This window comes from Mastomys coucha, unplaced genomic scaffold (assembly GCF_008632895.1).
Source record: "Mastomys coucha isolate ucsf_1 unplaced genomic scaffold, UCSF_Mcou_1 pScaffold1, whole genome shotgun sequence".
Classification (NCBI taxonomy): domain Eukaryota; kingdom Metazoa; phylum Chordata; class Mammalia; order Rodentia; family Muridae; genus Mastomys; species Mastomys coucha.
Window position 1 is genome coordinate 73,938,582 of NW_022196891.1, and position 26,319 is coordinate 73,964,900.

At 42.6% G+C, this 26,319-nt stretch overlaps 1 protein-coding gene across 4 annotated transcripts in view; it reads left to right on the forward strand.

The window, feature by feature from the left end:
- The window catches only part of Sdccag8 (serologically defined colon cancer antigen 8), a 194,770-nt gene that overhangs the window by 21,601 nt on the left and 146,850 nt on the right, over positions 1-26,319 (forward strand). For all 4 annotated transcript variants that reach the window (XR_004123669.1, XR_004123667.1, XR_004123668.1 and 1 more), the window contains exons 6-10: positions 685-825; positions 5,261-5,325; positions 5,615-5,803; positions 13,809-13,947; positions 25,006-25,158. Coding sequence is in view for 1 of the 4 variants with exons in the window: in XM_031390771.1 (XP_031246631.1) it covers positions 685-825; positions 5,261-5,325; positions 5,615-5,803; positions 13,809-13,947; positions 25,006-25,158 (687 nt within the window). In the remaining 3 variants the exon portion in view is untranslated. The remainder of the gene's footprint in view (positions 1-684; positions 826-5,260; positions 5,326-5,614; positions 5,804-13,808; positions 13,948-25,005; positions 25,159-26,319) is intronic.

A 26,319-nucleotide genomic window follows, 5' to 3' on the forward strand; every position in this document is an offset into this window, starting at 1 on the left:
AGGCTCCTTACATAGAACAGGGAGGCTCAGACTCAGAGTTCTCCCTTCTAACAAGGTTTCTAGAAACCCTGCCCCCTTCACAAAGCCTTGGAGGAACCTATGCCATCTTATTAGCATAAAAGTTCCCATCACTTGAGGTTATGAAGGTCGTAGGAACTCTTGTAGTGGCAGTTGTGGACTAATACCAAGTATCATACCAAGATATGGCCTTTTCACTCTAAAAATGTCAGGAGTTTTGGAAGCACGATCAGGAATCCAGAGCAGAGAACACCCATGTCTCTCTCATTCCATAAAAGGTATGTACATACAGCAGGCAGATTCCTAGGGCTCAAATCCTTACACTTTATCCTTGGGACTCTTAGAAAATTATATGAAGTACACAAAAATGTCCAACATGCTCCCAACTATGATTATTAGCATCTATGGAGTATGGGAAATATAAGACTGTCAGTTTCCTGAGTGTCTGTTTTCTAAGGAGAATGTTGAATACACAGGCATGCAGGCTTCTCTGGATATTTGCATTATTCCTTGCACGTGTGGGCACTTGCCCCTCTAATACCCACTGTCTAGCACAGCTTCAGCATGCACGTGCTCCTCATGGCTGAGTATCATGATTCCATTTAGAGTCTGCATGTTTACTTAATGGTGGATGTCAGCTGCAACTAATGATGTGTTTTATTTTAGGGAAACATGCAGAATTCTTGGATTAAGACACGAGAAGATTCTAGGGTGGATGAAAGTGCAAAGAGACCATTTTCTCACGGTGATGCTGAAACTGGCAAAACTGCATTCACTGGTGATGCCGATAAATGGAAGCTGGAGTTGGTGAGTGTGGAGTGCTTCTGCTTCTGTACCCCTGTTTCTTCTCATCACAGGCCACTCTTCATCTTTGCCCTTTGGCCTTAGTCATTTCAGTTGTTCTCTGTTCCAATTGCTCTCATCTAGCCTTGAACTCCCCTCCCCCCACCAATGGATTTGTCATGTCTGTTGTTGAGTTTTTTCTGTTCTAGAGTTATCCTTGGTTCCTTTCTGAAACATCCCCTGCTTTTTCCAGTTCTTTGCCTGTGTTTCTCTTTGTTCTTTGAATGCACATGAGGCAATTGCTTGTAGCCTTTTCTAAGTCTGATGTCTGGTTTCTTAAACATTGCTTTTTTTTTTTTTTTCAATTTATCCTGTTCATGACCCTACATTTTTGTCTCCTTTAGTCTCCCAACTTTCTCAGACAGTTGAATATATTCTTATCTGCACTTTCTTGTCTCCTATTTTCACTTTAACACCTGATAGCACATTCAGCCTGCTCACTTTACCGTTGCAAGTGATCGCTACCTAGTACTAGGTTTGATACCACATGGACCAGTTCTACAGCCTCTTCCCTAATATTCTTACTGCACAATGCAATATGCACTCATTAAAGTACTCAAAGGTTGACAGCCTAGTGATTTACTAGGAAAGAGTACTCACGAAAATTTTGGATCAAGATTTTTTTCCATCCTTGTACATCTTCGCTATGTTCCCTGCCATCCAGTGTCTCTTTACTGCATAGCTAATCAGCATCCTGACTTTCATGAACATTTGCCAAGAACATTTTACTGAACATTCTATTTGAATCTTGCAAATTAAGAAAAGGTTATATAGATGGAGTCTTACAATGGTTTATATTCTTTTATCTAGGCCCCCTTTCTTTCTCTTTCTCTATTTCTATTACCCCCCTTTCTCTTAAATTTAGTTTGGCTTTTAGGGACAGAGTCTCATATAGCCCAGGGTGGCATTGAACTCACTGTGGTACCAAATCTGGCTTTGAATTCAATCCTCCTGCCTCTGCGTCACGAGTGCTGGGATTACATGTATGTCGCAACAATTTGTCTTTGTTCCCTACCATTGCATTTCTAGATCTATCCATGTTATTGGATGTAGCAGAAGCATAACAATTGTCATTGAGCAGCCACCAAATGAATGCACCGCAAGTGACTTATCTAGTGTTCATGTTTGTTTGTGTTGCTTCTAGCTTGGTGCCTGTGTGACTGTTTCTGCAGAGAACATTCATTATGTCTGTGGGGATGCCCCTCACACATTCCTGATCTTAGGCTATGTCAGTGTTTGACTTGAATTGATTATCAATGACTGCCTTCCACGTAGTTCTTGACCAGTTTATACCCTGTCCTTGGCACAGGACTCATCCTGAGGTCCATGCCCTTCTTTATACCTTGTTGGCAGTTTTTCTAATGAACTTGTGTGAATTGCTTGGGGTTTTTGTTTATTTGTTTTTTTTTTTTTTTATGAATTTGTTTATTTCATACAAGGTCTCTCTATGTAGCCCAGGCTTGTCTGGAACTCGTCATGAACCCAGGCTGCCCTTGAGCTTATAGCAAAGTGTGCTATAGAATGCTTCTGCTCCTTATTATATTATGTTTATTTGATATGTTGATTTAGGGGAGTGTTTATATATATATATATATTCAGGTACAAGGCCTTTCACACACACACATGCACACACATACATATATGTGCTTTTACTATGTGTAGTGAATTTTGTAGTCTCACTAAGTATCTTACTTTTTTAGTTATTCTGGTAGCTAATTGCTGGCTTTAGTTACAAAGATTTCACTGCTTATTCATTGTCAGTGCTTTCTGTATCTTAAACCGTCCCTTTCTATCTGACTCAGGATATTTTCCTAAGGTACTATCTGGAGTGTGTAGCTGTGCCTTTTTCCTTTAGGTGTACAGTCTGCCTGGAATTCACCTTGGTGTGTGATATGAAGCACACAGATCACATTTTGGTTTTGTCTCATATGTCTATTTATATATTAGAGTTCTATTTACTGAAAAGGTAGTCTTGGGCCTTCATGATTTACATGTTACATTTTGTGCCTGTGGTTTTGAGAGTTCAACCCAACAGCTCGCACACGTAAGACAAGCACACACCCGGGAAACCTCCCCTGCATCTCAGCTCCTCTCCCATAGGTTAAGAGTGGGTCTGTTTCTGTCTCTGTTTCATTGTGCTCGTACTAAGCTGCTTTGATTATTATAGTCTGAATCGTAGACCATGTCGTACAGAATGTAATTCTGTTTCCAAAAGTGTATCTTTACTATTTTGGCCTTTTGCATTTCCAAATACATTGTAGGATTTGATTTAGATTGCCTTTTTAAAGTATATGTTATTTGGGAATTAATGCCCTTATAATAAATACCATTTTACCCAGCCTTTTTTTTTTTTTTTTGGGTTTTCAAGACAGGGTTTCTCTGAGTAGCTCTGGCTGTCCTGGAACTCACTCTGTAGACCAGGCTGGCCTCGAACTCAGAAATCCACCTGCCTCTGCCTCCCAAGGGCTGGGATTAAAGGCGCGCGCCACTACCACCCGGCTCGCTCGCCACCACTGCCCGGCTTACCCAGCCTTTTGAACTCCATACAACTCCATATGTTTAAGTCATCTTTAACCTTTATTAGTTTTTTTTTTCCTTTGAGAATCTGGGAATTAAAACTTGGGCCAAGCACCACTAGGCAAAGCACTGCGTTGCTGAGTTGCATCCCTGGCCTTTGGCTTTCTTGGAACAGGATCTTTCAGCATAGCTCAGGATGCTCTGGACATGGTCTATTTCAGGTAGGCCTAGAATCTGGGCCCTAGAAGTCATGATCATGCTGCCTGTGCCTCTGAAGTGCAGTGGATATGGAGTATACATACCACCATGCTTGGCTATTTTTAGGTCCTCTGAGGAAAGGATTCAAATACCCTTCATTAGAACTAGTCCTTACATGGTTTGGATGCTATCATAAATATATTTATTTGCATATTTCATTTCTGAACTCCTCACTTGATTAAAAGAACTTGCAGATTTTGCTGTCTTACTAAGTCATACTGTTTTTAGACCTAGCATTAGAATGGTGGCATTTCTCCTTTCCTGCCCTTCACTTTTAACCCATTTGGATCTTAGCATCTGGAGTGGTTTCCTTTAGAAGCACACCGCTGGGCTCCGGCTCTCAGCTGCCCTGCCGTTAGTTTTATAATGTGGTATCTATGCCACTGTTAATTAACGGGGTTATTCGTACCATTGGTTTTCACTCAGTGTGGTCATCTTGCTTTTCGAGTTCTCTTTATTGTCCTGTTGTTTGCTCCCTTGTGTCACTGCTTGAGTCATTTTGGGGAGTTTCTTTTTTCTCCCTCCTGGTTCTGAAATAATATTTAGCACTGGCATTCACTTTATCACTCAGTTCAGAAACCTGGATGAGTTTTGTCTCTTTTTTAAATCTCAGATCTAGCCAGTTGTAAACTTCTGTCCCCGTGGCTCATGAATTTCAGTATTTATCACTGGGTTGTCTGCTTCACAGTCTAACCTCTTACCTATGTATTTGCAAATAGTTCTCTATAAACAATGTTTCCCCCCATGATTCTGATGCCACACTCCATCTGCTAAGTTTTCAGTGCATGTCCAGCGCCTCAGCTACATGGGTTGAATAAGCAAGTGTCCTAACATTTATCCTCTTCCCGTGTCCCACACTTTCCTGTTTCTCCCACGTCCAGCTGCTCCTTCTCGTTGCACTTTACCTTCTGGTGATCCAGTCAGGCTGCCAAAGATACGGTCTGGTGTGATAGCTTTAGACTCTGTCCTTTAGACTAAATCTTCAAGCCGTAACTCCTGCTCTAAGAAGCCTAATGCATTTCTTTTAACTGGATTATAATTCCACTTTCCCTCCTGTTCATCTCACAGAGACTCATGTGTCATTCTGTTCCTTACAAGAGTATAAGCTCTTGCTGAGGTTTGAGGTACCTTTGTGTAGATACCTAAAAAGTACTTGTTAAATGGTAGATTGCATGCAAAGTCAGCCTATAGATGGGGTTCCATTTGACTTACCATGATAGATACTAAACTTTTAACCTTTCTATTCAAAGTATGTATATATTGCATGCCAAACATGTTTCACTTACAATGGGGAATTCTGCTAAAGTTTGAACTTTATTGTTATGAACCTACTAAGGGATAATCAACCTTCTGCGAAGTCATACTTTTAAGGGTAAGACTTGCTATGTGCAGTTTTAAAAGAGAATAAAAATCGTAGGCAGTCACAGTTTTGGGACCCAGTGGTTCTGTATTGATATTCACCTCAGAATCGGAAGCAGCAGAGCTGGAATGATCTAGTGAAAGCGTTCCTGAAGTCTTGATCTTCCTGTGGGTGAGAGAGAAATACTTGAGTTACTACTTAGAATGTAAATTTTTTATGAAAACGAGACATGGCAAAAATGTGCTTTCCTGCCTTGTTCTGCAGGAGAGGCTGAAACTCACGTACGAGGCGAGGACCGACCTCTTGGAATCTCAGCTGATGCTTCTGAGGTAAAGTGAAGTCAGCCATTTCCAAAGACATCAAGAGGTGGGCTTCTTAAGATAGACTTAGTGGTTAATCAACTACAGATGTTATCAAAATTAGAATTACTTGATAGCACTTCATAATGTAGTACAAAAAATAAAGCAATCTCTCCCGTGCTTCAAGGTTATGGTATGAGTTAACAAGATACACGTGTAAAGTGTCTCCTGTGCTCAACACTATGTGTGGCCGTCATGATACTCTCTGTACTAGTGCTGTTTCCTGGACTTAGCCTAGGATATTTTCACTTTCTCTTAGGAAAGAATTAGTTGAATACCAGAAAACCTGTGAGGATCTTAAGGAAAGATTGAAGCATAAAGAGTCTCTTGTGACTGCGAGTGCGTCCAGCCGTGTGGGTGGCCTCTGTTTGAAATGCGCTCAGCACGACGCTGTTCTCTCTCAGACACATAGCAACGTGCACATCCAGACCATCGAGACACTCACCAAGTAAGTGTGCCTTGGGTCCGGAGTCTTTGGCCACGGAGGACAGTATGTCTATAAGGGCATTGTGTCCTTTGGTCTGATGCTGAGTCACACGCAGTTAAATTCACTGTAGCTTCCATGAAGAAAGAGTGTGGCGAGGGTCGGGTGTGCCAGCTGTGGGGAAACACCTGGAACAAGTCATTTTAGCTCCTAGTTCAAATCTCATTTGAGGTAAGAGAATTGAAATAGAAAATGCTCATGGGTCACCCAGTTCAGGGACCCTAGCCTCAATGGTATTCTTCACAAGACGAGTATGATTAGAACCCCTTGATTGCATCATGTCTTGGATTTACAGTGTGGTTTAGGCAGCATGGGCTATCAGCACGTCTTCTTCATGTGCCTGTTGCAAAGTGTATTCTGATATCATGGAAGAGGATGTGGCTGTCACAGTACTAGCAGGGGAAGGTTGACTGGGGAGGGGGGGATTACAAAGGAGCTCTGTCCAAATTCCTGCTCAGGCTGAAATACCACAGGCCTCCATGTGCATCTCGTGATCTAGTTTCACTCCCTTGAAGGAAGTCTTTTTTCTTCTGTAAAATTTCACTCAGTAGAAATTGAAAATCATTGCTTATTCTAGAACCCAGTGCTGCTGGCAGTTTGTGCTTCCCTGTGCTCATCAGTCTTGTCCCATCTCTGTCTGCTCTGCTCATTTCAGAAGCCGGAACATCTTTTATTTCCGAGTTATTCCCTCACTAAGCCCCACCCACTAGGTCCTCAGCTGACTTCGTGCTTTCCTCCGCATCTTGGGAATACATCATGTCCACTTGAGAGCCACACTGAGTGGTTGTTTATGGCTTCAGCTCTGGGTTCTCTCAGAGTCCCCGGCCTTGGTGGCCACTCGGTGTTCATGCTTCTCTGCTTGTGATGAGATAGGGGTTGGTTGCTTACCACTCAGAGAGCCCTTAGGCAGAACTGGTGTGCAAACATGGGATGACTGATCATTAAAGGCAGGCAGATATTCTGCTTTCTTGCTCTGAATGGAGTTTTCTATTTTGCTATTTTCTGGGAAGCTATGCAAAGGCATCTTTACCTTATGAGCAGGAGCACAGAGCTTCGATGCCGACTGCCTTGGATGCACAGTCTAGTTCTTCTACTGTTTGCTGTGTAATTTCATTATAGTTATCTAGCCTTTCTGGGCCTCTGTTTTCTCACTTTTAGAGCATTGTAGGTGTTTGGAGCGGTAGTTGAGATGATATCTATACAGTGCTTTGTAAATGCTCAGCATCCTTCTGCCGAGCCATATCTACATACTAAACACTGAAGCCTCTGTTCTTCAGAGTATAAGAAGCTTTAATGTTTCTGCTAACTGACTTCCATACATGACTAATGTACTGACTGCTGTACAGAACCTGACTAGCCAGTAGGGATGACTGGTAGATGATGGTCTTGATTTTGTTAAGTATGTTGTGAATTACTATTAAAGCGTTTACATATATTCAATAAAACACACACATACACATACATATATAATGTTTTTCCTACCTAAATAATAAATAGTGTGTGTTTTCTTATTTGATCAGGCCTGAACTAGGCAACTGAAAAGCATAGTCTCTCTTAATCTTAAAATGCACTTGGTGAGGCAGGTATTATTTTGTCCATTTATAACTTGGAAAACAGTGGCTCAGAGAAATTAAATTTTTCTTTCTATTTGATAAAAAAAAAAGAATAGAACTGTACTTTACAAACTGAATTATGTATAAAGAGCCAAATGTAATTCAGGCTATAAAAGTATTAGAAGTAAACTGATAGCTTTGGACTTGTATCCTAAGCATAAAATGCAAAAGTGAAAGGCATAAACAGCAAGAAGATTATTCCCTTGACTCATTGAAAAATGAACTCATGGGCATCGGGCGTGGTAACCCACCCTATCGTGACAGCACTCAGTAGGCTAAAACCGAGCATCCCAACACAGGCTGAATTATAGAGCAGGATCCTGTTTCATAGAACATAAGGTTTGCTGTGTAGCTCAGCAGTGTGACACTGATCCACATGTTCAAGGCTTAATTCCCAACACTATAAAACACTTTTAACTGATTTTATTTACTTAAAATAAGATATTGCAAATTATAGTAAAAGACTGGGAAAATGCTTGCCGCATGTAACTAACTAATAGATTATGTAAGCAGTTTTGAAATAAAACATAGCAGACGTTCTGTGAGTAAGGACAGTGAGACGCACTGTGAGTAGGGGGAAGGAGCTGGTAAGAGAGGAAGCTGTCAGTTACCAGAAGACAGTCACTCAACTAAGAGCAACCTACTCCATCAGACTGGTCATGACTAATGGTGGGCCATCAGACTGGTCATGACTAATGGTGGGTGATGCCACGGAGACCAGCATTCCCATGCCCTGCCTGTGGCACTATGCAATCAGCAGGACGATGTCGCACTATCTAGTAATATTTAATTTATGCATTACAGTTTCCTATGAAGAAAAGCTCATATGTACACACAGTGGAGCATGCATAAAGAATGCTTTTGTAGCATTATTTGTAAGGGTGCAAAAGCCTGAGTATCCTTCAAAAGGAATAACTAAACTGTGGTGTGTGTCAACTAGGCTGATTTATGGAAGAATCGGGGATTGGAGAGATGGCTCAGCCAGCAAGCTGCTTGCTCTAGAACTTGATTATCTAAGTGCAGTCCCTGGAAACCCAGATAGTGGAAGGAGTGACCTGAGTCCTGCAGGTTATCCTCTGACCTCTGCAGTGGTACTGTGGCACATACATGTGTAACACACACACACACACAGTAAATAAACATGAAAAATTAAAAATTATATGCACACCCACACACACAGTTTCACACAGACTTTGTATATCCACATACACATATGTGAAGAAGCATAGAGGATCCATGTAGGCTAATGTGAGTCTAACTCAAAAGTAAATCAAACTACCTACAATAACAGCAGAACAAAACCATTTGATTTTCTAGATCAAATATGATAGTGGATATTTTCTCTAGGGTCATATATATAGAGAAAAAGACTAGAAAGAATACAAATCAGATATTTAACAGTAGTTAACACTGGAAAAGTAGAAAAGGGGCCACAAGGATTCAAGATTTGTTTCAAACAGTCTTTAATCCCATTAACAGTAACTACTTTCTATGGAGATATTATGAAAAATAAAAATTACGATGATATTTTATAATAAGTAGATGTCAAAGGCCATTTTAACTAGTTAGTCTAGTTGAAACCAACCAACAAATAAAATCAGAGTGCACCCCTATAGTGTTGGCCTTCTAGGTTGTAGAGAACATGTCCAATGGGGGTTACATTGATTTATATTGATTGAGTGTCTGATGGAAGTTACAGTGTTTATATTGATTGAGTGTCTGATGGAGGTTACAGTGTTTATATTGATCGAATGTCTGGCTTTTGTTTAGAAATTAGATTCTTGTCAGTTATGAATTCTGCTTTCGTTGTCTTATATTTGATTTCAGCCTCTGAGAGGAAGTGCTGGCCTACTTAGTTCACATTTCTGCTGTGTCAGCAATGTGGCCTTATATTCCGCTTCAGCAAGAGAATAGGGTGAAAGGTTTCTGCTTTTCTTATTTTTATGGATTGTAAGGCTCTCTTTGTGTAATCTGGTATTTAGACCTTTCCAACTTATTAATGCACAGTACTGCCTACTGAGCATGGCACTGACTTTGAAAAGCATCCAGCATGTTTTTGGTTTGGATTTCTAGTCTTGTGTATTTAACATCAGTGCATGCTACGTGGTTTTAATGTAGAAATTGAGAATTGTACCTTAAATATGATAAATCCAAAAAGCTTGCCCGAACCTTGTGCAACATGGACTTGTGAAACCAGTCGCCAGCTATTCCTTTCACACTCCAGCATGAGCTGTTCTGGATAGGTGAACCGTGAGTGAGGTGTGGTAGACAGGGAGGGCGGGGCATAACACAGGGACCAGACCATCCCTGCTTTTTGTGGTGTTTTATACTGGGGGTCAGAGTGAGTAACTTAAGATTTGTTAATATTGCTTGTGTTTTTTAAGTTGGTTTGAAATCTTCTAAAGTGCCTTCCATTCAGGCTGCTTTGTACTGTAAAGTAGGTAAAAGTAACATCAATTTCTTTTATTCTCTTTCACAATGATCAAATTTTAATGGTTTTCAAGGTGATAGTTGAAAAATCTTGAGATCCTGGTTACTTTTTTTTTTTTTTTTTTTTTTTTTTGAGGAGAAATGGTTGCAGTGGTGCAGTCCTGGGTGTTGGTCCTTCTGTGACCATTGGCAGGCTTCTGTCCAGCAGGCTTCTGTCTAGCTGGCATTAAACAGTACAGCAGCATTAAACAGTACAGCAGCAAGCTTTCCAAAAATGAGACACAGAGAAATGTTTCATCAGCCCTCTAGACTTTCCTTAAACACAGGAGTAATGATGCTTGTTAAAACGATGTGTATTGCAAATGCTTAAAATTGACAGTGACTTAAAGCATTATTTCCTAGTAGTTCTGCATTTCAAGATGAGATTGATCCATGCTTCTTAAAGTAACCTTCTCCTATGTATCTTTACACCCAGGGCTGATGTTGTTCAGGGCCTTCACCTGGGTTTCCCTGCTCTGAGGAGGCGTTAAGTTTCTGATGTGCTACACTTACAGTGAGTGCTTGCAAAGGCCTTTGCAGTGCAGGCCTGCAGGCTGTGCTCTGTGTGTCGTCTTCACCCCGACTGCTCTCTGCCTGGGCTGTTGGGTACTTTGAGCTCAATTCATGTGGCTGGCTCAGCTTCCTCAGGAAACTCCCTGGCTGAGACCCTGGAGTCACCGTGTGCTGTTTTTAAGTTTTTGCAGAACTTTGCCTCAGAAGACGATGTCATATGTGTCTATTCCACTGTGTCCCACTGTCCTCAGGCCTAGCACTAGCCATGGTATCATCACATTTCTGAATAACCAGTAGACTCCAGATCCAAGATGAAAGTATAGGATGCAAAATGGGAGATTAGCTAAGAGTGACAGGCAGATGAAGATGGGAGTAGAAGGAACCAAGGCTCCCCACTGACAAGCCTGGGCTGCCACCCCGAGCTCTTTGTTTCCTGAGTATCCAGTGTTTGATAAGAAGTGGAGTTGAAACACAGCCAAAGGCAAGATGGGGTGCTAAGTGTAGGATCAGAAGCCAGGGTGGCCTCCATAACCTCCTGTGGGCATGCTGGAAGCTGGGGCGGCTCATCCCCTCCGTGCAGATGTCCATCTCCTAAGGAGCGGCTCATCCCCTCCGTGCAGATGTCCATCTCCTAAGGAGCGGCTCATCCCCTCCGTGCAGATGTCCATCTCCTAACGATGATTTTAATGAAATGTCTGTGTTTGGAGCTCATCTTTTGATTTTCTTTGGCTTAAGGGTTGATGAATTTATATCCTAAAACAGCTTGAACTAGAAGAACTAACTTTTACTTTGCTCTTCTAAAGAATAACTTGACCTTTTCCACTTAAATCTTACAACATTATTACTGGGAACTCTCTTTTTGTATCTCTTATGAAGTCTTCCTGTTATGGATGACTTGTACATACACGTGAGCTTTGTAGTTTATTTTAATATGGAAAAGTAGTAGACTCACAAACAGATTAAGCCATTCTAAAGTAGTTTAATTTATGGTTTTAATTTTACATGTATTTTTGTGAGCATGCGATTGCGTGAGCACACATGCATGCCACGGCACACATGTAAGGTCAGAGAGCATCTCTCCAGAGTTGGTTAACTCCTCCTACCATGTAGGTTTTTGGCATGGAACTCAGTTTGTCAGCCTCTGCAGCACGCGCTTTCCCTGAAGTGAGCCGTCTCGCAGCTCCATACAAATGTTCTTGTCGTTTATTTTGTTGAGCATCTACTATGTGACAAATACTACTCTTGATAGAGGATGCCCTGAAAAATAAACTAAATGGAATAAAGCTGTCTCCCAGGAGAAGCAGATGTGCTAGCGCTTGGCCTTGGCATCTGTTAGCTTGTTTTACATGCACTGAGCAGCTTGCCATTCTCTTTGGAGCTGGGAACCTCGTCTTTGTGATAGTGTAGTATCAGGGCAGATAAAGGATGTCACTGAGTTAGAACGTTTTGCTATTCAGTAACTCTCAGGGAGGTGAGCACATGACTCTCAGACTGGTTTGTGATCCTTAAAGAGTGATTTTCTTCTAGGTTCATAGGTCCTTGTCATTTGTATCGTCCCCCTTTATGTTATTTACACTTTTGTTTTGAAACTCAAATAAGTACAAATTCTGTTTTGCTTGCATTCATTTTTCTTACTTTAGAATGATTAAATCTGCTTTTGAGTCTCTTACTTTCCCACATAATTATGTTTCATAATATTCAATTAGAATCATTTACTGTTTTTTATTTTACTTAGAATAAAAATTAAGTAATTTTCATGAATTTAAAACAAATCAGGAAGCTCCTCATCATTCCATGAATTTTGTGCTACTTGTAACAATTTGTCTTTTTTTTTTTAACAAAAAAAGAGCTTTTATGAATGTGTTCAGCATTACATGTTTCTAAAAATGAGGCTGTTTTCCAAATTCCACAGATAGTTTAAAATCTTTTCTTCAGGAGATTTGTGAAATGGAGCCATTAGTTAGTTTAGAAGGGTATTCAAAATCAGTGTTTGTGATCATCTAAGCCTCTCTTCAATGCTTGGTTTGCTTTTCATCTCTTTTCTTCTTTTTTCTTCTCTCTTCTTCTCTTCTCTTCTTTTTTCTTTTCTTTTCTCTCCTTTCTTTTTATTCCAGTTGCTTCTTCTCTGACAGTTTACAATCTGGCAGCAGGTTGGTCCTGCATGGGAGAGCTGGTCATGTTGATGGTGCACAGATGGCACATCTGTCTCTGCTTTATATGTGTAGAAAATTTACCACCTCACCTTTCTCTTTGGCACCATGGGTATGTACAGTTTTAAACTGTATTTTTATTTTGCGTATACGTGTGCTGCCTTGTCTGTATGTGTGCAGGTGGCTGCGGCAGCTAGGAGGCTGCATTGGGTCCTGAGAGACTGAATGTAGAGCTGCTCAGGAACCACTTGGTGTGGGTGCTAAACCCAGGTCCTCACAAAGAGCAAGTTCTCCTGCCTGAGCTGTCTCTCTAGCCCCCTCTACTGGGGATTGTTGTACAGTGATAAGTTGCGAAATATCCTGAGAATTTGTTATGGAATTTCTTTATCCCGTGAAATTGGATCCTTGCTAATTTTACATGTCACAGCATTGGTATTCTGCTTGCCCAACAAGCAGCTCAAGCTGAGTGGACATCTGAGGCTTGCTTAGGAGTTGGTGGAGCTTTCCCAGGATCAATACCGGTAGCCAAGATTTTGTTCAATTTTAGGGTCAACTGGAGGGCTTGAGGGTTCCCCTAAAAATACCCACTGAAATTAAAAGCAGAAATAAACAGCAGAATAAACTACCGGTTTTGTTCATAACTAGCTCAGAGAATATAACGGGGGTTGGGGGAAGATGAAAATGAGGCCATGGAAAAGACATAAAAGGAAGTGCTTCTACCAGTCCAAGCAAGCCAGCGTAGACAGCATGGCACAGCCTTTGAACCCCACCCCTGCCTGCTAAGGAGTGAGACCACAGTTTCTCTTCAAATATTGTAAATCTTTACCATGCACTTCCTCATTTGTAAAGCTGCCTCTGATGTGTGCACAGTCTTCCAAACTCGCTCACTTGTCCAAGCTCCCTCGTTTCCCTTTTCTCAGTCTTTCCCTTTTGCAGAGGCTTCACTCTATGGTCCTACATGTGCCAGTCCTTTCCACAGAAGGGTATTGTCTCATGCAGATGTGGTCCTGCCTGGAACGCCTCAGTCTTTCTGCCACACTGCCGGCCACTTGCCGAAGGAGGACAGAGGGTCATTCTCTGGGTTGTGCTTGATGCGTGCTGAGCAGGCCATCGCCCCCTCCCCGTGCACTTCTAATACACACCAGTGCTTTCCTTTCTTCTGACTTCCGAGTACGTGACACATGCTCATGTCTTACCTGGAGTGTTCTCTTTTTGTGCTAACAGAGAGAGAGACGACTTAATGTCTGTGCTAGTTTCTGTGCGGAGCAGCTTGGCAGAAGTGCAGGAGAGAGAGACAAGTGCCTATAAGCAGGTGAAGCAAGCTGTGCAGATGACAGAGGAAGCCAACTTCGAAAAGACCAAGGCAAGTCTTCATGGCTGAGAATGGCTATAACGCACAGCCACTCTCCACGTGTGTGTTTCTCTGATTATTTTTCATAACTCAACTAATTGCAAACACACAAAACAGATGCTAGGCCACAAATATTGACTTCTCTAATTAAAAAAACAAAACAAAACAAAAAAACCTTACTATTTGGAGAGTTCTTATTCTTCTGTAAATATTTCTGTTCTGCCACTACTCAGAGAGTGCAGGACAGTGTGGGAAAATGCTTTGGGACTGGTGTGCACATATCTTGTTTACAGATAGTTTTACTGTGGACAGATAGGTACAGGCAGGGCCTGCATGTTTTAGTCTAGCTTCACTTCTGACCCCAAGCATCTCTCAAGGTCTAAAGGAGCGTCCATGGCTTCCCCTGCCTGGGGTGGAAGGAGCTCCGCTCCACCTCCCTTGTCAGGAGGGGCTGAAACTGAGCCAAAGCAGCTCTTCTCCACTGCGATCTCCCCGTCATCTCCCCGTCAGATCCCTTGGCTGTGGGAGAGTGTCTGGTGCAGTACCTCTGACTCTGCATCCTCCCGCTTTCTGGTTACTTCTCTCTTTATCATCTCCTTCTCCAAAGCCCTCTTGTCTTGCTGAGAGGCAAGCTCCTTCTCCAGTCTTTCTGTCTGCCTCTCCAGCTCACTCTTCAGCTGCTCACACTGGTTCAAAGCCTGCAGACGAGAGCGAGGAGTGGGAAGCATAGCAGGGAGAAGTGAGGCAATTGCATCTTCTTTTATCTAGGATAGTTCAAGCCCACTCTACAGATACTAAGTGCTATATTTTATTGTACACAGACACTTATTATAAAGTCCCTTAGTATCACTTAAAATGTAGTCTACTCCCATTGAATAGAAGACTACTTTATGTTATCAGGATGGGCATTTTACAATGCTAGTAAAAGTTCATAATTGCAAAAACCCATAATTGCAAATTTTCCTTGAGCCAAAATTGCCTCTTATGTGTTTTCAGAAATAAAAACTCCCTTGCTACCATCATCTGTAGCATCCACTCGTAAACGAGAGTTTCAAAGTTATAACTTAGAATTAGCCTCAGTGAAACTAAGAAGCCTGAGCATCTTGGCTTGGCCCGGCTATTTGCGCCTGCAGCATCTGCCTCGCCCAACCTTGTGTCCCTGTCATTTTGGTGGTGTCTGTCCAGGCAATGTTCTTATCACTCGTGGTCAAGTGCAGTCGGGCTTTCAGCAACTTCTAGATTGTGTTCGTATTGAATTGCTCACTTCCTCATTACCACTCCAGGGCCTCCCTCATTTTGTCCTCATTCCATTCACCCACACCCAGTAGCTTTGCGGGTGTCAGCTCTCCTGTCTTCACAGCAGTCCTCTTGCCTTGCTTCGTCCTGGCTCCGTCCTCCTGTGGATCTTTGCTTTGTGGCTCTGTGAGCTAAAATGTGGCTTCCTAGTCCTGCCTGCCACAGTGCCCGATTCTCTTGGGATTCATTCCTCCTTCCTCCATGTCTACTGAACATGATGTGGGTTTCCCTGTCACTGCTCTCCCTTGAGCTGCGTCTGCTGTGAGCACCTTGCGCACAGCCCTACTTTCCCTCTACCACATCTTTGCTGTCGGTTTGCTCACTAAGACTATCTCACCAGCAACTCAGACTTACAGCATTTACACTATCTTCAGCCCTCCCCACACGTCGCCATGACTCCAGTCCCCAATGCACACACCGTCCACCTCCCACACTCTGCTGTGCCCCAAGCCTTTATATGCTCTCAAACCATGCGCACAGGCTATTGCAGTAGCCTCCTCCTGACTGCTCCCCTGCGCCCCCAGTTCCAGTGTGCTCTTTGCACTGTCTTAGGTTTTCTGGATTGTAAAGACTCCCCTAGGAATCCCTCTACTGAAGTATATATAGTAAGAGATAATTCTTCAGCATGGCCTTTCTCTAAGTGTCCGAGAGCTATCTTCTACCACACTCTTTTGTGCAGATCCAGCACAAGGAGCAAAACTACACCCTAGAAGAAGCAAGAAAGTAGTCTTTCAACAAACCCACACCAACCTAATTCCACCTTTTACAACAAAAACAATAGGAAGTAACAATTACTTTTCTTAATATCTTAATATGAAAATTAATATTACCAACATATCCTAATCGATAGAAATCCAAAAACATGAGGAATTAGAAATTTGTTGATTGTCATCCAATGGTCTCTCTAATTTGGTAATTGGAGAAATAGGTCCAACATTGTACAATCTATATACACTTTCAGCTTGTTTGTACATGACAGTGTCTTGCTGTGTACCACATAATGGTCTTGAAATCTTGCTTCTCCTATCTCAGCCTCTCTATTAGTAGTATTGTTTATTTCACATTTTTACACTACACTATGGTTTTCGGAACAGCTTACATATTTTAAAAGTATTTATATAGCCAAAAGAAATGTAGACAATTAACTTGGGAGGTGGCTTGTAAGAGAACAACAAAGAGTGAGACTGAATGCTTTGCTTGAGGTTTGTAACTCTTGTATGAAGTTTGAAGAAGAGGACTTTATAAGTTACTCTTTCTGAGATGAATACTTTTCAAAATCATCACAGCTAATGAACCAGATTCTTACCCTCACCTAATGTCTGTGCTACCCTCCAAGCAGAACCATTGTTCATTGAAACAGTTGGTGAATGACTTCAAGGATAGACCATCTTAATATACACACCATTTCTTAAATGAATATAACCTGTTCTCTGTGGACTGAGAATGAAGACACTCAAGTCAAATAGCTTTGACCATAGCAGGAAGTCTGTATCCAAAAATCGTGCCTACAATTCATTCCTTGGTGCAGCAGAACTGTCAAGTCTCAGCTTAGCTATGATGGAGGTAAAATCCTTTGGTGATGTGAGGGTCATTGAAGTACAGCCTTATTACAATGAAATACAATGCCTAAAAATTGTTCTTATTTTGGGCTTATACCACAGTAAAAGCCAAGATTTTAAGCTCTACTAAATACAAAACAAACAAACAAACAAAAAGACTTTATATATTTATGTTCATTTAAGAAAATACTAGTAGTGATGTATTATTTTAAAATATACAGTTAATATGTTTGGAGTTATTTAAAATTTATATTGAGAAAAATGTATGTATTTTCAGTATTGCTGTAGATAAACATCTACATAAGACTGTTAAATTGATTGTTTTATATCAAACAACTTTTATAATACTCATTTTTATTATAATATTTTATAAATTTTAAAGAATATGACAAAAAAGTATTGTAGGTATTGAAGGGGGGTCTCTGGGAGGAGTTGGGGTACAAAAGGGAAACAAGAATGTGATTTAATTCTATTTACTTAAAATATGTTTTTAAATGTTAACAAATTCAGATAAATTGAAATCATGTGTCTTTTCTCATCAAAAAAAACCCAAAATTCTAACTGAGCGTTTTCCTGAGCTCTCTGAGCCAGTGCCAGCTGCGGTACCCATGGCATAGGTGGCATACTTGATCCTCAGAGGATGCGCAATGCAGTGGCTGTCTTTGTAGACATTCCCGTTTCCTGTTTGAATGAATCTCTGCTCCTCTGAGCTTCACTGTTGTTACACAAAGTCTTGGTGGCTTTCTGTAGCCGTCCCCACTGAGGGACTATACATGTAACACTGTGTTTCTCATGTGCCATTTGCATCGTCATTCCCAGCTAATGGTTATTGAAGGGAAATTAGTAGTTTTAAAAATACATGTGGTATTAGACAATTGGTAATTTTTTAAACTAATGGGTGAGAATTACCAAGGCCACAGATTGGTGCCTAGCTCAGCTATCCTCCGAGAGGCTTCATCCGGCGGCTGATGGCAGCAGATGGCAGAGACCCACAGCCACACATTAGAGATAGCCCCAGTGGGAGATCTCCATCAGGTCCCTACCCTCAGAGCTCAGGGAACCCCATGGTAGAGCAGGAGGAAGAATTGGGGGTGGAGGACACCAGGAGAACATGGCCCACAGAGTCAGCTAAGCATGGTTTACAAGGCCGCACAGACTGGAGAGGCAGGCACGGAGCCTGCAAGGGCTAGGGTTAGTCTGCTCTAGGTCCTCGGCGTACATGCTATGGTTGTTTAGCTTAGAGTCTTTGTGGGACTCCTAACAGTGGGAGTCGCTGAGTCTTTTGCCTGCTCTTAGGGTCTTTCCCCTCCTACTGGGTTACCTCAACCAGCCTAGGTATGAGGGTTTGTGTGCAGCCTTCCTGTATCTTGTTATACCCTGTCCAGTTGATATCCCTGGGAGGCCTGCTCTTTTCTGAAGGAAAAAGGAGGAAGAGAGGATCTGTGGTGGAGGGGAGATTGGAGACGGGACTGTGGGGAGTGGAGGGAGAGGAAACTGTGGTTGAGATGTGGTATGAGAGAAGAATTTATAACAAAGAAAAAAAAAAAGTGTGTGAGGCAGGCATTGTGTGCTGCGCACCTGGCAGTCACACAGAATTGAAATGTGGTTAACACGATGTTGAAGTCTGAGTTTTTACCTAAAGTTCTGAGAAGACAAGAATCTTGCTTTCGGGGTGTATTAGAGTGTGGATATTTTCAGTGTAGAAGCACTTTTTAACCCAAGGTAGTTGCTTGGTGTCTGCTGCCACCTCGTGGTCATTGTTTGTATTGCATACAAGTTAGCCGGCCTTGCCTTGTATCACTGTTTACCCTTCTAGAGGTTGTGGAAGTTCCTGGCCTGTTTATAAAAAAACAAATATCAGGCATGAGAAGACCGTAATGTTGTTTTCCGTTAATGGTGTGGAAGTACTATCCAGCAACGGCCTGTGTTCCACTTTTCTATATCTGTGGTTTGGGCAAATTATTTCCTGTTTGAAAGCCGTATATTTTTTCCATCTGGGTGAGGAGAACACTGGAACTGTCCCTGATGAACTTAGTGATGTGACTCTGGGCTAGTTCCTTAGGAAGTTTTTAGTGCATACCAAGTGGTCAGTGAAGGACTTTACTTGAAAAATGTAACTTACTACAACTGGAGATGATTTTTTAAGGAGAAAAAAAGTATAATCTGGGAATCAGTGCAGGTAGAATGTGTGGATAAAAATTCAAGGGACAGATAGCAAAGGTTCCCAGGCTGCCTGCCTGCCTGCTTGTCTGTCTGTCTGTCTGCCTGTCTGCCTGTCTCAGGAGTGAAGTGGCTGAGCGATGTGCACAGGCACGGGCTTAGGAAAGTCAATGAGCACAGGAGAAATGAAAGAACATTCCGATGAAGGTTATCTTTACAAATGGCAACATAGAAGGTTCAGTAAATGTTTTTAAAACATTAAACATTTCTCTTTTATTCTCTGTCCTGGATTTTGATAGAAGCAAAAAAAAAAAAAAAAGCAGGAATAAGAAATTTGGAGTGGAAAAAAGACCAGGAAAGCATTGACCACTGGAGTCCACTTCGGGCATGGCAGTCATGCCCCTTGAAGCAGTGTCTACTGCAAAACAAAACCAAGCTGTCAGTGCACCATATTCCCTCAGCCAGGGGGACTGCGGTCCTCGCAGCCGTGTCTGTGGCGATGCTGGGGTTTGCAAGCCTGCTGTTGCATCAGAATGTGGCATATGTGGTTATATATTATATATAACCTCAGTGATAAAAAGCCTTCATGTGTGTTGTATTGCTCATCATTATTTTAGACTGTACTCCTTCTGTGTGTGTGTAGTGTAGGATCACAGCAGCAGCAGCCTCATTCACCTCATACTTAGTGTATCTCCTGTTTGCTTTAGAGGCAGTGACATGACCTACAACATTTAGGCTTACGTAAGTGTAAAATGATATAGTATGCATTTTTCAGAACATGGACCGATGCATGACTATGCATAGTCTCAGTGTAGGCTTATTGATGTTTCTGGTAAGCAAGTCTTTATAAATTAAAAGCAATACTGTGTTTTATTCATAAGTAAGAATCTTAAATGTATTGATAGTTATTTTTATTTAAGGGGCTTTGCTTCAGAAAAATAAATTCATATTTATAAGTTTTAAATTTTATGTTCACTAACAATAAACAATAAATCATTGTAGTATATTAATTTATTATCCATGAATCTTCTACTGGAATTTCTAGGAAACTAACAGTTGGGAGGGAGATTAGAGATGCCATAAAATGGGTTTCCTGGTTTAAAACTTCAGTTGACAGATGTCAGTTTTGTTGTGGAAGATGTTTGACTTCTTTATAATAGTAATTTTTATCCTTTGGCTTAATAAAACTAGAAATAGAAATACAAAGTCCAATAAGGTATGTTTTGAAATAAATGTTTATAGGAACAGCATGAAATGACTACAAAGGAAGCAACATGAGTGGAATCCACTGGGTTGGGGAAGCGTAATTTCTCAGGTCCTCAAGGCTGGCAGCCATTTCCACCGCGTAAGGAAAAGGAGAACCTACCACACCCGATCCCCCAGGAAAAGTAGGGTGCAGGCCCCCTAGGACATGGTCGTCTTAGCATCAGCTGTGGTGCTAGAAAATGAGTGAATGGGAGCCCTTGAATGACAAGGACTAGCATCCTGCAAATACTCTATAATAAGGTCAGAAATTCCTAAGCCTTGGGGGAGGTCCCCTTCTAGAGAGACAGTTTTAGAGCTCAGGGATCCCAGCTCCCTGACTTAGGTCCCAGGGTAAGGTGAATGCTTGCTGCCCAAGCATTGAGGCCTGAAGTAGGGTCTGCTGGGGAGGGGGAGACAGGAGGATCTGCTGGGGAGGGGGAGACAGGAGGATCTGCTGGGGAGGGAGAGACAGGAGGATCTGCTGGGGAGGGGGAGACAGGAGGATCTCTGGGGAGGGGGAGACAGGAGGATCTGCTGGGGAGGGGGAGACAGGAGGACCTCTGGGGCATGATAGCCAACCAGTCAATCTAATTGGTAAGCTCCAGGTCAAGTGGGAGACCACGTCTCAAAAATTAAAGTAGACATGTGGTTGAGGAAGACTTTGGCTTCCACATGTGTGCACGCGCACACACACACACAAACACACACGCACACACACACACGTATACATATATGCATATGTGACTAAATTTTTTATTTTCATGTGTTACTAAATTTTACTGTTTCTATTATTGTAACCAAGTATAAATGTTAAAAAGTTTAAAAGTATATGAAATGAAATCTGTTAACATGTGTGAACTTGGTTACATACCAAGTGACAGACTCCATCACCAATGGAGTCTTTGTAACCTAAGGGTTACTCATTGCTCCTCAGTCCTCCTCCTCCTGCTGGTGAGTGTCAGAAGACAGAAGCCTCAGGTACAGCAGTCAGTCATCAGCACCCTTTGCTCCACTTGGTGCTTTCCACCGAACCTTCCTCCTGCTAGGCCACTGTGAGGACCATTTCCTCCGGTTCCTGCAAAAAACTGGATTCTTTCCCTCTTGGTGTTTGGAGTGGCTGGGCTCTCAGGTGTTCTTACTATTCTCATACTTAATGATGTTAATGCCTAAGTTTTTGTTCAGTTGGGAATTTCTTTGAATATACTGATTCTGTTTACTTGTACCAGTAGTATTCATTATATCAGTAAAAGTTACTGGGTTGGTTTCTTTTACTAGATTAGTAGAAAATTACTAGTACTAGCACAATTGCACAGAATTCAGTATTCCCTAGTATTTCAGGCTACAAGAGATTCAGTTATGGAAAAAATTCACTCTCATTTCTCTTACAATCTAATTTAAAATTTCCTAATTTCTAAGGCATTCAGCTAGGATTTAACTTGGGGCTAACTCCTTTGGAGAACTGCTTTTAGTCAAAACCAAATTGTACTTGGTTTTGATTAACCAGACACATTTGAAATTGGCGCTCTTACCGTAGGATAACAGAAACTTTCCAAAAGAAAGACCTGAAAGAGATTCCCTTCTAGCTGAAGGAAGGAGTGTTTTCCGCATATCCTAGATGTTTTCTGTGTATATTCTGCTTTTAGCAGAGGGCATGACTACGGTGTGCAGCAATGGTGTTCACCAAGACGATTTCCACCTCCACTTCAACAAATGGGACTGTGCGGTTTGTTCATCTGCTTTATTTTTATTTTCAAATATTTTTAATTTTTTTCTCTCATATTTTACATCCTAGCCATAGTTTTCCCTCTTTTCCTCTCCCCAACTCCTCCCCCTTCACTATTCCTCTTCCGAGTCCTTCTTGAAAAGGACAGGCCTCGCAGGGATATCAATCAAACATGTCATAGCAAGTTGCAATAAGACTAGGCACCTCCCTCACATAATGGCTGGATGAGGCAACCCAGTGGTGAGAAAAGGGTCCTGAAAACAGGTGTCAGAGACAGCCTCTGCTCCTGCTCTTAGGACACCCACACGAGGACCAAGCTACACACCTGTAACATGTGTGAGGAGAGAGCCTAGGCCAGATCTGTGCAGGCTTCCCTGGTGATTCTGTGGGTTTCTTGTGAAGTGCTTGCCCTGTGTGGCTCCTGCAATCCTTTCTTCCCTTCTTCTGCAGGATTCTGCAAGCTGCACCTACTGTGAGGCCGTGGGTCTCTGCCTCTGCTTCTGTCAGGTGCTGGCCTCTGATGACAGTTACGATAGGCTCTGCTCTAGGAGTACAGCAGATTATTAGGTTGTGTTTGGTTGTGTCCTAGGTCTGGGCCACCCAGCCTCTGGTTCCTGAACTTCCAGACAGTGTCGGGGTGGGATCCTTCTCATGGCATGGGTTTCAAGCTGGACTGGACATTGGTTGGCTATTGGCCCAGTTTCTGAGCCATCTTCACCACAGCACATCTTGTAGGTAGGACAGATTGTAGGTCAAAGGTTTTGTGGCTGGCTTGCTGTTCCAGTTCCTCTCCTGAAGTCTTGCTTGATTACACAAGATGGCCGATGCAGGTTCTATATTCCCAGTTGCTAAGTTAGGGCCACCTTAGTAGATTCTTTCTTTGGAGTTTCCATTGTAGTAGATTTTTATCTCCCCAATACACCCCGCAGTTCCAGTTGTCTCTCCAATACATTCTATCGCCATCTTCCTCTTACTTGATCCCTCCCATTCCTGTCTCTACCCCACAATATCCTTCCTAGGGAGATCTCATTCCTGCTCCCTCCCTGGAATATCCACTTAGAAGAGAAGACATACCATGTTTGACTTTCTGGGTCTGGATCATCTCACCAAGAATGATTCCACCCATTTGCCTGCAAATGTTATGATATTATTCTTTTTTTTTAATCAGTTGAGTAATACTCCATTGTGTAAATATAACCCATTTTATTTGTCCATTCTTTGGTTGAGGTACATCTAGGTAGTTTCCAGTTTCTGGCTATTACAAATTAGGCTGCTATACATGTAGTTGAGCAAGAATCCTTTACAGTAGGATAAAGCATCCCTTGGGTGTATGTCCAGGAGTGGTATAGCTGAGTATTGAGGTAGATCGATCCCCAGTTTTCTAAGAAACTGCCATATTGATTTCCAAAGTAGCTGTACAGGTTTGCACTTCCACCAGCAATGGAGGAGTGTTCCCTTGCTCCACATCATTACCAGTATGAACTTTCACTTGTGGGTTTTCCTATCTTAACCATTCTAGACTGTCCAAAGTATAATCATATAGCTTGTGAGCTTTGTGAGAGCTGGGTTGGGCCAGTGCTGTAGGCATAGACAAATGCCAAAGGACTGAGATGCCATTAGAAGGTAATTTGATTGAGACTTCTATGTAGTTTGTGGATCTGCTTCATTGTTGGACATTATAGATAATGGTATTATTATGAATGTGGCCAAAGGAAGTGAGGGAGGTTTTTTTTATTACTTTTGTTTCTTACAATTCTGTCACCACCCCTTCCCCATCTTCCCTCCCACAGTTCCTCATCCCATTCCTCCTCCCCCTGTCTTCCAGAGGATGCTTCCCCACCCTATACCTCCCCACTCCCTGGAGCCTCAGTCTCTCAAGGGTTAGGTGCCTCTTCTCCCACTAAGGCCAGACCAGGAAGTCCTCTGCTGTATATGTGTCTGTTGGGGGCCTTGGACCACTAGCTTATGTATGCTGCCTGGTTGGTGGCTTAGTGTCTGAGAGATCTCAAGGGTCCATGTTAGTTGAGACTGTTGGTCATCTTATGGGGTCACCCTCCTCCTCAGCTTCTTCCAGCCTTTCCCTAATTCAACTACAGGGTCCTCTGACTTCAGTCCAATGGTTGGGTATAAGGATCTGCATCTGTCTCAGTCATCTGCTTGTTGAGCCTCTCAGAGGACAGCCATGCTAGGCTCCGGTCTGTCAGCATACCATACCATCAGTATAATGTCTCAGAGGACAGCCATGCTAGGCTCCAGTCTGTCAGCACATCATAACATCAGTAATAGTGTCAGGCTCTGGAGCTTCCCCTTGAGATGGATCCCAATTTGGGCCTGTCACTAGACGGCCTTTCCCTCATTCTCTTCTCTATCGTTTTGTCCCTGCAGTTCTTTTAGATAGGAACAATTCTGGGTCAGGGTTTTTGACTGTGAGATGTCAACCCCTTCAGGAATTGAGGGAGTTTTGATCTCTGGAAAACAGTGGGGAATTTTGCTCAAAGGAAAATTGTGGGTTTTTTTTTTTTTCAATTCTTAACTTTTATTGATGGTGTAAGATGGTCCACCCTGAGAACAGTAGGCAGCGAGCCGAGCATGTTTAAGGGAATGAACTAAATGTTAGTTATAGTAAGGACACGGTGTTAAGAGAGTGTTAATGAATGCCTGTGCATAATAAAATACAGAATTTGGCGTCTGTTTTAAATTTTTATTTGTCTATTTTGAAGAGTTAAAAGTGAGATACTAGTATGTTTTTCCTGTGTATTCCATGAAGTGCTAATGCCACACAACTAAAAATACCAAGGCACTTAGCTTTTCTGAACTTATTTTCAAATTCTGAGTATTCTGTGGCCACCATTAAGGCCACCATCAAGGCCACCAAGAACTCTCCAGCTGCCCAGTCTTGTAGTCTCAACTGTGAGATGGAAACCTGTGAGTAAGTGTGACATCAGGGTGTTGCTATGACAATCAGTAGTGTTGGTGAGCAGTCATCCAAGTGGACTAGAGACAGGGTTTGAACAATCTTAAATAAGAGAGGGTATCATTGCCTCACTTCTCCCTGCTATGCTTCCCACTCCTCGCTCTCGTCTGCAGGCTTTGATCCAGTGTGAGCAGCTGAAGAGTGAGCTGGAGAGGCAGACAGAAAGACTGGAGAAGGAGCTTGCCTCTCAGCAAGACAAGAGGGCTTTGGAGAAGGAGATGATAAAGAGAGAAGTAACCAGAGAACGGGAGGACGCAGAGTCAAAGGTACTGCACCAGACACTCTCCCACAGCCGAGGGATCTGACGGGAGATGACGGGGCCATGGGGAAGGGCTGGCTTCCGCTCAGTTTTAGCCCTTCCTATCGGGGAAGGTGGCACCCCTGTGGTGGTGGGCACACCTGAGTGCTCACGCCTGCTCTTCTCCCCCTACTTTCTGAAGTCCTCTTATGCATTCCTTTCAGCTTCAACAGATGAATTGGAATCTCTGGGGATGTAGTTACAGAGCCAGTGGGCTCTCTCAGAAAGAAAGCATACGGAGAGCATTCAGTCCTTGAGGAAGGTGGCTCTCTCAGAAAACATACAGAGAGCATTCAGTCCTTGAGGAAGGTGGCTCTCTCAGAAAGCATACAGAGAGCATTCAGTCCTTGGGGAAGGTGGCTGTTCATAAATGCATCAGGTCTCCCCAGCCTAGACAGTCACGAGAGACTTTTGTCAGAAGGATTTGAAGTAAGGCTAGGAAGATGGAAGGATAGTTAGGTGAGCAAGGGAGTTCAGGGAGGAAAGAGTGTCACGTGCAGGAAAAGGCCACACCCATAGGAGTGGCAGCTCTGTGCTTTTTTGGGGGTTTGAATACCACGCAGGTGGCGGAGCAGAGGGAGTTGGGGTAGACTGGCAGCGGGTGAAGTGTGGAGGTGTAGAGAGGGACTAAGTCACTAATGCTCTTAAAATCTACATGAGTGAGTATCAGAAATGTCAGCCAAATGTGACATGAAGCCACATGTTGAGTCTTCACATTGGACAGTGTGGTAATGATAGCTATATTTGAGTAAAGTCACTCCGATAATAACCTGGAGTAGAACCAGAGGATGTGCCGGGAGATAAGGTTGGAATTAGTTATGGCATTCAGTGGCGACCATAACATCTTGGTCCGAGGAGGTTACTGGGAGTTAGTTATGTCACCCAGGGAGAGGGGAGCATCATGGTCGTAGCTTTGCAGAGCGATATCAGGTCACATTTATTCTCCCCAAGTTCCCCCAGCTTCAGCAGAGAAACTTTCTGAGCTGAAGCCAGTAGGTGGTAACCAGTTAAACCATCCGCCTGCCTTGTTCTTCCATTCGCTTCTCTGCCCTTTCTCCTGGGGCTGCCCTTCCTCACCTCCGGCAGCTCCTGTCCTTGCCAAGGATCTGCTGTTCTTCCCCTTTCCTGC